The sequence below is a fragment of the Enoplosus armatus genome, chromosome 5 (genome assembly GCF_043641665.1).
Source record: "Enoplosus armatus isolate fEnoArm2 chromosome 5, fEnoArm2.hap1, whole genome shotgun sequence".
In the NCBI taxonomy this organism is placed as follows: domain Eukaryota; kingdom Metazoa; phylum Chordata; class Actinopteri; order Centrarchiformes; family Enoplosidae; genus Enoplosus; species Enoplosus armatus.
In genome coordinates this window covers 6358916-6374244 of record NC_092184.1, presented here as the reverse complement: position 1 = coordinate 6374244, position 15329 = coordinate 6358916, and the positions used below count along the sequence as shown (strand labels likewise).

Sequence of the window (15329 nt, the reverse complement as noted above, 5' to 3'; positions counted from 1 at the left end):
AATCTACACACCAGCTCTCCTGTCTTGGTGTAGATAAAACATAACTGCAGACAAAGACTGTGATTATTTTACATTTACAGGTGATATGTTGGCATGTGTTGATATTCATGAAATGTGTGAGTGGTCTGTTTTTTTTTTTTTTTTTTTTTGCATGTGTGTATCCTTGTGCAAGAGTTGGTTTTATGGTGGTTTTCCCGACAGGTAGGAAATCAACGCAGCGATGGCACAGATGTACGTTATGATTCCAAACACAATGGAAAGCACTGAGAGCCACAGAGCCTGGCGAGACGCTGCGTTGGCCCCCTGAAAATCCCCCTGAGCCGATGCCTTGTTGGTCTGAGAAACGGAGGAGAGAGGAGAGTGAGATAAGGATTACAGGGGGGAAAAAAGAGGAGAGAAGGGCATTCGTCATCATTTGTCAACGTCCTCCCTGGCCTCCACTTTCCTCTTCCACTCACTCCCATCACACGCTAAGCCCATATTATGTTCCATCTCTGAATCACACCCGCCGTTTGTGCCTCATTCATCACTTTCTCCTCCTTCCTTCCTCTCTCCCTCTAGTCCTTGTCTTTGACTCTGACCCCTGTTTTAGGTAGCACTCAACAATATTGGAAATCTATCACCTTGGGGCTTCTTGTTATGACTCTAATTAAACCTTAATGAAGGCCATTGATCTGATCAAAAGGCCTTCGCAGCTTGCTGCCAGTTAGCTTTGCAAAAGCGTTAATGGGATTTTTTTTGCACTGCTGGAGGGATGCCTATATAAACTAGGGGCCTCTGGCGACTAGAGATAGAGGTGTTAGGGGATTTTCCACACCGCCAGTGGTAATAGTGACTGATGAGATAGTTTGTACAGTGATGTTGTTCCCTTTTCCCTGTTCCATATTTTCACCAACTTTGTCTTTGAAGACATTGATCATCTCAGCTATCAAATTAACACTGCCGCTACTGTATCTTATCCCGGCTTTCTTTTTGTGAATGTGTTAGTATCTGCTGCAGTCAAAGACTGAGACTGATTTTGGAGGTGAGAGATGGTTATATTGGTGGCATGCTGACACAAAGTAGCCGCATGTTTGCTGGTACATTGATTTGTTTTTCAATGTGGTGGTTTGTTACAGTTGCATATGATGGAGAATATATCAGCTGGCATTGGAAATCTGAATATTATAAAACCGTGCTTATATATATACGGTGGTATAGATATGGTAGCAGCGGTGAGTAGTAATACACGGCTCTTATTTAACAGTATCTTTCCCATCATCCTGTTGTTTCCATCAGTGAGCAGGTGTATAGATCAGTGGGCTCGAGCGATCGTTTTGGGGTCTCACTAAATCAATTATTGAATAAGAAAACAATCTGATACACAAACTTGTTTGTTTCTCACAGCTTCTGTATAAACAATCAGTCTGAATGGTGGCACAAGAGACTTACAGAGAATTGTGATTCTGAAATGATCTAAATGTATAAAACCACACTTTGGCATTCCTCCTTTGGATTGTTGAGCTCTGTGCTGTTTCAAAGCTCTTGTGGCGTAATCCTGCAAATCTAGGTGTAATCCCTTCCTGTCTAAACTCTAAGACACTGGACCTGTTGTTAGTCTACACACACTGCAGAGGGTAGGAAATCACCCTTGGCTCTGAACTACAGTGCCAGGTTGTATCTTGTCAGCTCAGGACTGAGTGTGTGCGTGTGTGTGTGTGTGTGTGTGTGTGTGTGTGTGTGTGTGTGTGTGTGTGTGTGTGTGTACCTTCTGTGAAAGGTAGAAGGCAGCGATGCCCAGCGGCCAGAAGCAGCAGAGCATGGAGAAAAAGGCCAGACCCAGGTAGTCCTGAGGGATCATCAGAGGGAAGTTGTTCTCGCTGTCTGTATCACTGAAGTCATCAATGGATGAGTCCTGGGATTCAAACAGAGTGCACTCAGGTTGAGTTCATGTTGAAGGGTCCGGTACCCAAATAACAAAGAAAACCTCTGATGGTGTCTGTCCATGCAGACAGTTTGGAGATGTTTGTCCTTGAGATTTCTGCCTCCACACCCAAATGCAATGGAGATGAACTGAGCCCAGCAATTGAAAATAACATTTAAAACATTGAACAGCAACATCTCTCAGTTACTCTGGACTATCAGTCGAACACACCGTGAGCAGTTTTCATAGGGACTATTTCTTAGATTCAGAGTAGTTCCACTGAAAACTCTAATCCAGAGTAACCAGGACATTGTTTCTACTATATGTTGAATATGTGCTCGCTAGATATCACATATATAAGCATCACTTTGAGTGAACGGACCCTTTAGACTCAAAGCGTAGTCATTCACTCAAGCGAGTTTGTGACAATGTTGAGTGTTTCTCATCTAGTTAAACATACGAAGATAATATGCTCTAACACAAGTCACTTTTTAATGGAAGCATTAAAGATGTGCTTTTTTGTTATGTTGTGTTCATGTCCTCCACAACAACTGTAAAACTTTGCTGGTGCCTGTAAGATAATGTGACTGAATGGGGTTAGCCTGGATGTGCACTAGCTCTGCTGACCGCAGGCAATTCATGACTCACGTATCTTTTTGAAACAGCTGCATATTCAATCTGACTTCCTCTCTCACTCCGACCCTGTCATATTACTCTGTTTGTTTTATTTTGTGCGTGAAATAATTGTGCATTTTCCAAAGATGCTCCTGTAACATTTGAGCAAATGCTTCATACACCAGCCCCCCCCCCCCCTTCTCTGCTTTTAGACATTGAAGAAGATCACACAGGGGTAAATCAGTGTTCATTATTACATACAGTGCTTTAAAGATTAGTTCACAAGGTTATTTCAATTTTTCCGATGATGATGAGGTCACAGCCTGTTCTGTTTCTCTGAAATAATACTCTTTGATGTTCGGATTGATTTGTCCTGTGTGGAATTATTCCCGTATATCAGGAGTGATCATCCTGGAACGTTTTTTGTTGACGGACACTCCTGAGGTCATCTCATAGTATTGATCCACTCCACAGTGAAACTTCAGCATGAAGCAATGAAGGAGTTTTGGGGGCCAGTTTGAGTCCTTTAACTAAGCGTTTTTTGAAATGAAACAAAGGAGAAGGAGATGTTGTGTTGTTCCTCTTTGAGGTCACTGCAAGGTTTTATTCCCACAGGCCTGCGCCTTTGCATCGCTGCACTACTGCCAGCATTCAGAATGAGCTTGAAAAAAATGTTATTTCGTGTGCTGTTCTTTTGTCCTTGCGGAGCAAACTCTTAACCTAAACTTTGCGGCAGCCAACTGCTCTTGACTTTAATGGTGTGTGGTATTACTGTGTGTTTGTCCACTTGCTCGTGTTCTTAATCAAAGTCATAATCGTAAAACGGCCTTCAGCCTTTTAGTCCACAGTGGGTAATTGGACCTTTTGATTTAACCTTGCTGAGAGACTTCATAACAATCTAAACAACCAGCAGCTACTTATTTGTGACATTTACACGCATATACATTCTCATGTTGACTTCCAAAACATCACATGACCACTGTAAGAGTCTTAAAGCTAATTTACATTTCACTCCAGGGTTGGCTTTGCCCAGTGATCTATGAAATAGAACTGGCATCCTCCATCGCTACTGTAGTGTCATTACCTGCACCGCAGCAGGAGAGGAGCTTTATGTAATCTGGCTTTTTGACAGTAAGCATTCAATTGCTGCCTACCCTGAAATGCATTGCTCATATGTCTATTTTAAGTTCCTCTTTGGCTCCCAGAATCTGTACCGAGAATATGAGAGTGTCTCTTGCTTTTAATGCAAAACTCCTCCGAGCAGCAAAGCGGCTGTGGTAGCAATTATACGATCAGATACTATTATTATTTATGTGTGCAGATAAAACAATTAGCCAAAATCTAGAAGCTATTTTGATAATCGATTTATCGTTTCAGTCATTTATGAAGCTATAATGCCAACTATTCCCTGATCCATAGTGAGGATTTACTGCTTTTCTCTGTTTTATATCATTGTAAAGTGAATATCTTAGGTTTGGACTGTTGGTTGGACAAAATAAGACATTTAAAGATGTCCCCTTGGACATTATACTGGGACTTTTTCACTATTTTCGGACGCTTATTGGACGAGAATATTTTATCGATTGAGAATATAATCGTTAGCTTCAGACCTGTTTATATGTTACTGGACTTTTCTCCCAAGCAAGTGCACTGCTTTCCTATAATTGTCATTGTTTTGATTCAAATTACTGCTTGATTTTACAATTTGGAATTCAAATACACAAAGTCATTTGTCAGTACACAAGGACAAATGTTGTTATCGTCATGTCAGTGGGATGTCTTACATCAGAGTCAGGAAGCAGGTCATCCTCATCATCCATGCTGTAGGACACACTGTGGAAGTCTTGCGTCTCGGCCAGCAGCTTCCTCTCCAGTGTGGAGCCGGGCCGAATGTCCACAAAGGTGGTCTCCAGGTAGTCTTTGCTGAGCAGGGGGTCTGCGTGGCCCCAGATGGGGGCTGGTGGGTAAAAGGACTCCAGTGTGCGAGGTAAGGAGCACGGGTCCAGTAGCTGCTGCTGCTGAAGCTCAGGTGGATGTCCACAATAGCTCCTCCACGCTAAAGGAGGGTAGGCCCTGTCCTCCTCACACTTAACCAAGATGCCCTTGAACAGCCCGCCAGGGGCCTGTCCAGTCCCGGGCCCCAGCCCCGGCCCCAGCCCTGGTCCTGATGCCCGGCTGTTATTGGGGCTTTCTCCCAGAAGAGGGTGCTCCAGCTCATCTAGATTCTCCATCCCTCTCTTTTAATACCAACCACACAGGAGGCCACCACATCAACAACCAAATGTAATCTACAAATCGGAGTGTCCGATGGGTTTCAGTGACAATCCATCTTTAATCCTATTCTTTAATTTTTCTCTTATTATAGGCCTTGGTCCAAAGGCTAACAACACATGTCAGTGAAATATGCTTAATGTGTCAGTGGTAGCCTTCTCCTGTGTGCTATGGGATGTGCTGATGTTGCGTAGGGGGATTCAAGATCCTCTTTTCCTCACATGTCATAAGCTATTTGTTTCAGGGCTTGATGGCTCAGGGTTTGCCCCATGTCTTCCATTTCACATGATTGAGTGTGTCAGTGTTCATGAATATGCTAATGGTAGCTACTTTCTCTCTCATACAATATGGAAATGCCAATTCGTATGATGGAGGACCTTGATTAGCCCCAGACAGGCTAATGAAAACACTGGGCAATGGGATTTCAGTGTGATTTGCCCTCAGGAACTCATGGAAAATGTCTCTTGCAATAAAATATGAAGTCTTAATCTAAGCACAGTATCATGGTATTAGCGTGAAAGCTTTGGACATCAATCTTTCCCTTCAGCTGTTCTGGATAGAAATGGGGGATGACTTGCGAGTTGAGAAATGATTGTAAGGAAAATAACAAAAATGCCTTTCAAGCTGTCATGACATGCAGCGGTGTGTTTGTTCCCCTGCAGGGGTCTGGAAAAACTGACACTGCTTTTAAAAAACGGGCCAAAGGCAGTGGGCCTTCAAATGACTGGACTGACGCAGAGTGGGGTCTTTTGAAGCTTGAATATGCACAACCTCCGGCAGCAGTCAAACTAGTGGCGCAATGAATGGATTGGGGCCATATTTGAGGGCAGTTAATCTGTAAAAGCAATGAGGCTCCAGAAATAGAATCCTATGGTGCACATCCGCAGGTCAGCAGGCCTGCCAACATGCCTGTTCCTCTGTTGTTGCAGCAGGAAGCGATAATAAAGAAATCCAAGTCCTCCAGTGTTGATTTATGGCCGCGGGTTCTCTGCTTGCCGCCGCAGCACTCCTTTGGAACATGTATTTTTATTGTACCCCGTCCACCTTAAGAGGGTTTCACTCAGGACAGACAGGGACAGGGGCAGCTCTCGGTCCAGTTCTCAGATGAGGATGAAGAGGTCTGTTAAGAGGAGAACAAGGTCACACAAAATATTTAGACTTCACAGCTTTACTCTAACTCTCTGCACACAGCATCCTGTTACCGAGGGTTTTGTGCTGCCAAGGCTCCAGTTTTTCCTCACACACACTACTGGGTCTACATGCATAAACCTAACCCCTTCCTCAACTTCACATCAGACACAAGACATCAGTGCAGTGCAAGTGCTACTGAAGTGTCTGTCCATTCAGTCCACACCAACTCCGACTTCTGTCACAGCATCGGAACCAGCCATCCTTTCAGCCAGCACAGCCCCTGAGGTGCTGACAGGACAGTAGCCAGACAAATTGTCTCTAACAGGCTGAGTAATATCAGAAATTCAACGGACCAAAATAGTTTTCATGAGTGCTGATTAGTGTGATTTGAAAGGCTGTCTATGGATATTACGCTCTCGCGTAACTTTAAAATCCATCAGAGGACTGATTGTCTCTGAGTTTGTTTTGTAGTTCCAGCAGTAAGGTTCATAGTACAAGAATACAAGGTATGAAATATTAAGATACAGTGTAGTAAAGTAGTTGCCGGTGTTAGTGTACCTGAGGTGTAGCAACTGCCTGGCACACAGCCCGGTGGGTTTCACAGGAAGGCCTGTCCCTTGGTGTTTTAGAAAACTGCTAACTCAGCCCTATATCTCCGATGAATACACATGCATTCAGGTCAAGAAAGACAGGGACGTTGGACATGGGACGCACTGTAACTGTGCACATTCTTAGTTACTGCAGTGCTGCAAAATGACCTGAGCATTAATGATACCCAAAATGCAATAAAGTGTACTGTAGCGGTAGCCAAGGTACAATTTATAGTTTTTTGAACTGACAGATGCTAGTTTTATAATAGAAAGTGAATCCTGAACACACGTATTTTATTTTTGTCCTCACAGCCAAATAGACATCTCTTGTTATATTTAAAGCGCAAAATAAAAAATGTGCTTGAGGTCAATGGACTGCAGTTGCTGATTTGTGTAAGTGAAATAGTGAGAGTCACACTATGCAGGCTAAGTTTGGCCCTCCATCCACACTAAGCGGCCCATTTTCTTACTTGAAAAGCTTACTTTTCCAGTGATTTATAGTGTCTAAATCTGAAAACATCATCATCGCGTTTTAGTGAGGACAAAGAAAGCTGAGCCCTCGGTCAAACTATGACGTAATGGACCAGACATGTTCAGGGGCTGTTGTGGTAGTAAACCTTCTGTCACCTCCGACTTTCTCTGCGATCACTTCTTTCAAATGTCTATACAGCCGATCACACAGCACAGCTGTTGTCATTAAGCTGTATTTATGTATTTTGTGACGACTTCACAATTGTGTTGATTTGATCAACGTTTCAATACAGCAGGGCAGGAAATACTGGTTAACATGACATATTATTATTTTTATTTCTTTTCTTAATTTTATAGGGACAATGCTCACAAAGAAAAAAAATGTAAATGTGCCAGAGTTAGCTTAACTGGATCATTTTAATCCATTGTCCCTGGCCTGTTGTTAAAAATAGCACCCTAAAATAGAATAAAACAACACATCACTGTTTTAAACTTGGTGAATTTGGCTGTATTAAGATACAGTAAGTTACAGAGAGCCAGAGCAGACAAAAAGGAGGTTTAGCCAGCTGAGACTCAGCAGAGTAATCAGATTGTCTGTCCCACTCCTTTGCTGTAATTCACACTTTTTTTGTTTGCCAACTGAGGAGATTTAGCCGTTCAGGCATTTCATAAATCTTTAGGGTGGATACGTGTCATTTTTACATGTAAATCATGTTTTCAAATTTAGCCAGCTAAGCATATATAAACTTATTTGTGTTAGCAACATTGACCTATCCAGGGTGTACCCTGCCTCTCACCTAAGGCATGCCGGGATAGGCTCCAGCCCACAACGACCCAGCACAGGATAAGCTGCTTAGAAAATGGATGGATGGTTGGACATATGCGCCTGATTGCCCCGTAACATGGAAGTTAAGTTAAGTGACTTAAAACATTACCTGGTGCTGTCAAATGATGACGTTAAACTAAAATGCGATTGACTTCATGTATTCCAAACTGAGAATATCTAAAAATAGCACATAACTGTGTGGTGGAGAAATGCTACAGTGAGCTGACAAGTGAGAAGAGATGAAAAAAGTCTCTGTATTGTGTGTTAAGGGTCTTTTAATTCCTGGTAGAAGAAGAAAGTGTAATTTCAACAAACTACATAATAGCTCATCAGTAAGTATTCATTCTGCATGGCAGAGTGCTTCATGGGCTCGAGATCAATTCAATGACTCGTCGTTGCACGCTTCACTGCACAGCACAGGGAAAAAAATTGAATAATTGGGTGTCTTTGGGCTGGCGTGGTGCTGAGGGCTGCATTCTGCTCAGCGCGCTGATACTGCTTCGCCGTGCAAACCCCCCTCCGCTCCTCTCCTCTTCACCCACCCCTTTATGGAGGGCTAGTGCCTCTCATACTGAACAAGCTGGGTGATCGTTCAACACACTGACGTCAGCAACAGCTCTGAGCAAACTGCCTCCCCCTCATAACACACACACACACACACACACACACACACACACACACACACACACACACATCTGGACATATGGTGCATACTGCACACATGCACTTGTGTTCACTCACACACTAATATTTGTAGCACTTCACCAGCCTTCCCTCTCTCTTTTGCCCCCTCCCAATCGCTGCAGCTTCATTCCAGGAGAGATGCACTCAGCTTTATTACACCCCCCTCCCTCCTGCACCTCTGCCCATCCACCATAAAAAGACTTCTGTCAGCTGTATTATAAGCCTGCCTCCTTTTCTGATTCTGCAACGCTCATAAAACATCCAGTCAGGTAGAGGGAAGGTTGCAAGGACGCCGCTGCAAATCACCACCAACACTTTTACAAGAGCTCCTCTTCTCTCCCTCCCTATCTCGCTCCTTTTTAGTCTGGTGCTTTGTCATACACATACACAACCACACATCCACTCAGCTCCACCCATTACTTCTACCCCCTCTTCTTTTGCTTTTGATCTGACTCCTTCCCCTTTTCATAATCCAGCCAATACTTTTGGCAAAGCCACTGCACAAAACTTAAAACTTGTCTTTCTTGGTACAATTTCTGCTTGAGGTATGGAAAGAAAGCATGTTCTTAAGACATGGAAATGTGCAACAAAGGGAAATATTGCTTTAAACCCCTGTCGAGAGAACTGTTGCTGCTGACTCTTATATAGATTTTCAACAACTATATAGTCTTTTTGATACACACTGACTCTCTGTCTCTCAGCATACACACACACACACAGGACGTAATTGCTGTAATATTTCAGCTGATACAGACTGAGGAGATGCAGACACAGTGAACACACTCGTAGAAAAGAAATGGCATACAGTGGCTGTAGGAAATTGGAGCTGTAAACGCCTGTAGGCTCTAATAAAAAGTAGCCTGACATCTTGAAGAACAGCGATGTCAGGCTGATAAGACCAGAGCAGGCTCCGAGATATGCCCAAAAACAAAATCTGAAAACCCAAGTGGCGGTTAAATGGCCCTATTGATTTCATTTCCAAACCACTTTCTCTCTCTCTTCCTTGAGAGTGACTGACAAGAGCTGAGAGGAAACTGAACAGAAAAGATAAGCAAAAAACAGGCGGCGACGTAGAGCGTGTTGCACAGCTCGTGATGCCCAAAGTAACATCATGTTCCTATGGAAACACATTCACCATGGAGTGCTCACTGCAGGATAAATGAAGCAGAGGCTAATTTGCCATTTCAGTACTGTTCCTCTGCTCGGCTTGATAATAACTGGATGGGATAATTCCAGCGTAGCCATGCCTTCCAGTAAGGATGTGTTACTGTCACATTAGACTGCAAAGGATGGATAATTTCCACAGAATTTCTCTATAATAACAACTGAGCACAGACACGGCGGGCGCTGGGTTTACTTGAACCCCCCCGCCCCCCGCGCAGTATGTGTGTTTGACAGCGTGAGCTCATTAATCAGTCCACGGTATGTCCTGCTCTAACCCCAGACACACACACACACACACACACACACACAGTCATTTCCTTTCCTTCACATAACTACACATACACTCACACACACACATGCAGTCCTTTGCAGCCTTGCAACATCTTGCCCTTTCAGATGCACACATGTAAACTAACCCTTTGAAGCCCTCAATGCCCTGCCTCCTACATGCTCACATATATAACTACAGACATCACACACACACACACACACACACACACACACACACTCTGCTCGCACAGCTGGTGCTTGTGTGCAATGAGGCCCTAGGAATGAGAAGCTACCCATCTGCAATATGTTGCAAATGGCTCCAGCATCTCTGCAGAGTGTGTTGTATGTTGTTCTCAATGTTCTGTTATGTGCATCTGTGAGCATCATGGGACACACTGTACAGGGACTGGCTATATCTCACAATTTTGTGTTGTTTGTGTAGTCATGTGTGTGTGTATATATATATGTATGTGTGTCACTTGTGCTTCAGTGTCTTCTACAGCTGCTGCAGGGTTTACATGTATGGATGTGTACTGCTTGTATGTGGATGTCATTGTATAAAAAAACATTTGACCATGTAAGAGAAGGTTGCTTAAATGCTTGTTGTACACACGAGTACATTCCTAACATACAACACACTATACCAACCACTCTATACCAACACTGAAGCATTTGTACATATTTCAAACTGACTGTCATTTCTTAGCTGAAAGAAAATTATATATTTTTTAAACTATGGTTTTATTGTGATATATTCAGCCATCATTTCGGATCACAAAATGTACAACAGTAAGATTTTGAAAAAATCCAGAGTTTCAGCATGTTATCTTGAATATGTCCTGACTTATAAAAAACATGTTTTAGTGGCTGACGACATGCAGAGAAGATATTTTTGTACAGCCAGCATAAAATAATATGGAAGTGTGTCCATTATTTTACACCAAACAAATTCCAAACATTTACAAGGATTCAGATTCATCCCTACACATTGTAGTTTTGACTTGGATGGAAATGAAAGTTACACCATAAACTCTTCATTTAAAAAAACCCCAAACCCTTAACACCAGCCTGTTGTTGTTTAAACATATTAGTTTAATTGAGCTGAGTGAGAATTACCCTCTCACAGATCTTTACATGAGTGATGATGTTACATGGTCTCATCATCATCATCATCACAGAGGGAGGGCATATTTGTTGGCCTCTAATTGTCAATGACCTACACACACACACACACACACACACACACACACACTCATACAAACAGTCCACAGTCAGGCTAAGAGCGGAGAAAAGACCTTCTCTTAATGACTCAGGACTGAACGCTGTGAAGCAAAACACCCTGCGTGTCCTTTGAAAGACTCCACAGCAGCATACCCTGATCCACATTTACATTTCACACTTAAATATGTGATCGTCCAAATCAGATTCGGGCTGAGAGTCTTTCAGATTTTCTACCTTAACAAAAGATGAAAATGTGTTAAGGGATGCGGATGTGTCAGGTTGTCTGAGGTTTCAGGAATGCTGCATGAGCGTGCTACGGTTTTGTATCACTGCACACCAGGCTTGTCGTACAGCAGTAAACAGCTATACAAACATGAACAATGGAGCAGAGCTGTGTGTGTTTGTAAAGGGGGGTTGCTCTGCTGCTGTTGGGGTTTTACAACAAAGCAACATATCCTCTATTGTATATCTTCATAAATATACACACATACAAAAAAGCTGTGAGAAAATGAATTTTCAGTTTGACTGATAATGAAAACTGAAGAGCTCTCACTCCTGTAATGTTGGTGATATCAGTTTAGCCCTCCTCCATCTTCATCAGAAACATAATCATAATTAATGCACCACCTTTCTCAAATATTAGCCCTGAATCAATAATTGAAAGGTTTCATGTCAGACCAGAGATCCACTTAAAATGCAATGACAAATTACTGCTGACATGAAAGCCAAACTTGAATGTGCATTTTGTGCAGAAAATGTGTGTGATTGTTGCTGATTTAAAGAGTGAATAAGCTGAACAAGCTAGAAGTGAAAGCACGTGAGAATAATTTACACATTAAGAGCTTTATAAATGACCACATGGTGGCGCTACTGGTAACATGTTTCAATATGTAGAGCACTCCCCCAAAGGGAAACCTTTCTACCAAACATGTTTTTGTCAAACCTTACAGTTCATAAATTATAAGCCAAAACTGCTCAGCGAAGGTTAGAGTGACCTGACCCTAACTGACCAAATGGTGGATGTATTGGTACCATGCTTTAATAGGTCGAGCACTTCCACATGAGCCACCGTACACCAGGTATTATTACTTTAGCATGGATACTGTTTTGAGGTATTGATGATTTTTATGCACTCTCCCACAGACTGACATTCAAAAAGATTAGTCTTAAAAAAGTTCGATTTTATTAACTATAAGAGATAAAAAACACTCTCCTAAATGTGCTGAACATGTTAGAAGTGGAAGCATGTTTTAACAGGCAGAAACTGCAGGCTGTGTAATATTAGATTGCAAAGGAGTGAAGATTAGCTTGAGCACACACACATTAAGTTATTATTAAAGGTAATTAGTTATATTGATAGTGTATTCTCACTGTACAGGTAGGTTATCAGTTTTACAGGTAACAGCAATGCTTTCACATTTAATCATTATTTTTTTGTATATTCTTAACTCTATACTCTATAACTCGTCATAAAGATTTGCAAATGCTGTTTCACAAAAGGGGGGGGGGGGGGGGGGGGTGGGGTGATGGAGAGAAAAGGAAAAAAACTGAATTATTTTTGAGTATGTAACCAAATAGCAACACATGTTATAATAACAAATGATAGTCGAAGACGCAAAACAGTCCGCATGAACATCATAATTCGGGGTTTTCTTTTGTTCTAATCCAAAGTAACACAGCTCAAGGTTTCGTATCTGTTCCTTTAAATATTTTCTCACCTTTACGTTGGAAACTCGGACCCGTCTTGTGCTGTCCTGTCCTGTCCTGTCCTGTCCTCGGGATGAGTCCTCCGAGAAGAAACGGGGGAATCCAGCCTCGCAGTATTAACCATCCACAGGACTGAGTGCTGTTACACACCGATCCACTGATGTGTTTGGTGTTTTAGCGTGGGCATGTGCAGAAGGTGTGTGTGTGTGTGTGTGTGTGTGTATGTGCATTCGTGTATATCTGGACACGAACGGATTGTGTGTATCCTACACGTGTTTGTGTGAGAGAGGGGACGTGAGCGTTGAGTTACAGAGTCAGTTACTTGTCGGCATCACCTCCGTCGAGCTGTGCTGATGCGGCTGTGAAAGCATGCAGATGCACCTAATACACCTGTGCAGCCTGGCAGCAGTAATGTGCATGCTCTGTCAAAGGCTCGCCTTCCCCCTGCACAGCATCTCCTCTGGCATCCTGCTCGGCTCGCTCTCTCCTCCTCACAGAAAGGAGAAGGTCTGTCATTAATCCTTGTTGCGGTTGCAGCGCATCTTTCGCGGTGTCAACTTTCTTCTGCCACTCTCAGCTTTTCTCTGACTTTCCAAATACAGCTCTCTTCCTCTCCTCTCTCTCTTACTCCACCTCTCTCTCTCTCCCTCTCTCCTTTTTGCCTCCATCTCCTCAGCTCTGCTACCTTATTACGGCGGAAGTACCGGGTCCTAGAGCCTGTTGGTGCAGTGCCTGAGCATGTGTGTGTGTTTTATTTCAATTACTCTGAGGTCCTCCTAAGGATAGAAAGAGGAACACGCATATGCAAAGTGAGGACATTTTGCCTTTTCTTACTTCTTTAAGAGGATTAGTGGGGCCAGGGCTTGATTTTGGGTTGGAAGTAGGATTGGGGTTAAGACTAGGGATGTAGGGGGGGGGGGGGGGGGGGTTAAGGTTAGCCATAGCAACACAAATGTGTGTGTTTATTGGGATACCAGTGGATCTTAGGAGTCTGGACAAGCTGCAATTGTAATTCCCGCAATGTGCAGTAAGGTGCAAGTATGAGATGAAAATCTCATTGATGCTGCTGCATGAGGCAAACACAAAAATGGACAGAGGCAGGAATCAAAACAGAGAGGCGGAGGCAACGAAAACTGAGGGAGGTGGAAAAAAGGGGGGGTTGGTGTTATGCAGTTGCTCTGTTTGTGTATGTGCTATACCAGAGTGGAGGCAGTGAGATGCCCCCCAGCAAGGATGACTCCACTTTGTGTCAGCCCTTTCATGTCCGCTTCACCCTATGACCCACTTTAGCTGCTCGGGCCAGCCCACATTAAGATCCCCAGTCAGAAATAGACTCAAGATGCAAAAACAATCATCCCTGCTTCAGGCTCATGCTCATTTTGCCTCTTTCAGGGGGGGCCACGCGGGATAAAGCTCAGGCATTGCTGGACACCAGCAATCAATGAAATCCACAGGGCTTACGCTGAGTATTTAATGAGGCGCACTGCTCTTAGCCAGAATCCCCCTCCCAACGGTTTAACCTTTCGGCTGTTTTTTGTTTTTGTTTTTGTTGTTCTTGTTGTTTGGTTCTTTCCAGCCAGTCAGCACAGCCGCAAAGCTGCCTATCTGATGCTCCATTTGTCTTTGGCTGTCAGAGTGACAAGAGGCCTCTCAGTCCATCATGAAGCAGGGATCAATACACTCTCCTTAGTCTGAGCACATCCTCCCCCATCACTCTATTTTCCGTCTCTTCATTTCCTCCCTCCTTCCTTCTCTCTCACCCTCTCTTCCTCCTGTATTTCTGTAGCTCTCCATCTCTGTCTCACTCTCTCCATGAATCCCCCCCATCTTCATCTCTATGTCTTACTTATTAGCTGAAGCATGCAGAACAAAGGGCATGTAAGGAGATAGGACGATTGATTTGGTGGGGGAAGCGAGATGAGGGCACTAATGATATTGCATAGTGTGAGACCAGTGTATGGCTTTGTTCATGTCAGACCGATATTGATCTCACACTACACACACAATGTTGTCTACCTCTGATATGATCGATTGTTTGACCGCAAATACACAAAGCAGCCTGTGAAACCTGCACCCTGTCAACTTCACTTTCATGGTTTCAGTGTTGTTTCAACTTCCAGACGTAACATTTCAAAATACTTTGACATACAAGTGGCAGGACTTGAAAACACTGAAAACACATCAGATACCAGAGACTTAATTCCAAAGATATCTGTATCAGCCTTCTCTGCACTCACATGCTATTGGTTTATGAAGCAGGAAGATCAAAGTTTTACATGAACCCCATTTTACTTCAGACAACAAATGTGTCAGCCAAGGATAGTAAACATGGGACCCCAAATGTGCATGTACATAAAAGTGCAGCTCCTGAAGATTTCTGGGGCCCCTGAATGACTAATGACCGACAAAAAACATGAAAAACAGTCACAACACATTCACATCATCTCCAAATTCAGGTTCACTAATCCATCCTATG

At 43.2% G+C, this 15329-nt stretch overlaps 1 protein-coding gene across 1 annotated transcript; it reads right to left on the bottom strand.

Annotated features, from left to right (window-relative positions):
* Positions 1–180: 180 nt before the first annotated feature.
* On the bottom strand, positions 181–4749 carry tmem91 (transmembrane protein 91). Its single transcript, XM_070906569.1, has 3 exons — positions 4303–4749; positions 1748–1894; positions 181–336 (listed from the first exon to the last, which is right to left on the bottom strand). Exons 1-3 carry the CDS (start codon positions 4747–4749, stop codon positions 181–183), a joined length of 750 nt encoding a protein of 249 aa, XP_070762670.1.
* Positions 4750–15329: the final 10580 nt, after the last annotated feature.

Excerpts from the sequence above, each read along its gene's own strand:
- tmem91 (XM_070906569.1), bottom strand. The coding sequence starts at position 4,749 with ATGGAGAATCTAGATGAGCTGGAGCACCCTCTTCTGGGAGAAAGCCCC. Across the intron at positions 1,895-4,302 it reads ACCTGCTTCCTGACTCTGAT|GACTCATCCATTGATGACTT; the intron begins GTAAGACATCCC and ends TTTGAATCCCAG. Across the intron at positions 337-1,747 it reads CCTTCTACCTTTCACAGAAG|ACCAACAAGGCATCGGCTCA; the intron begins GTACACACACAC and ends TCCGTTTCTCAG.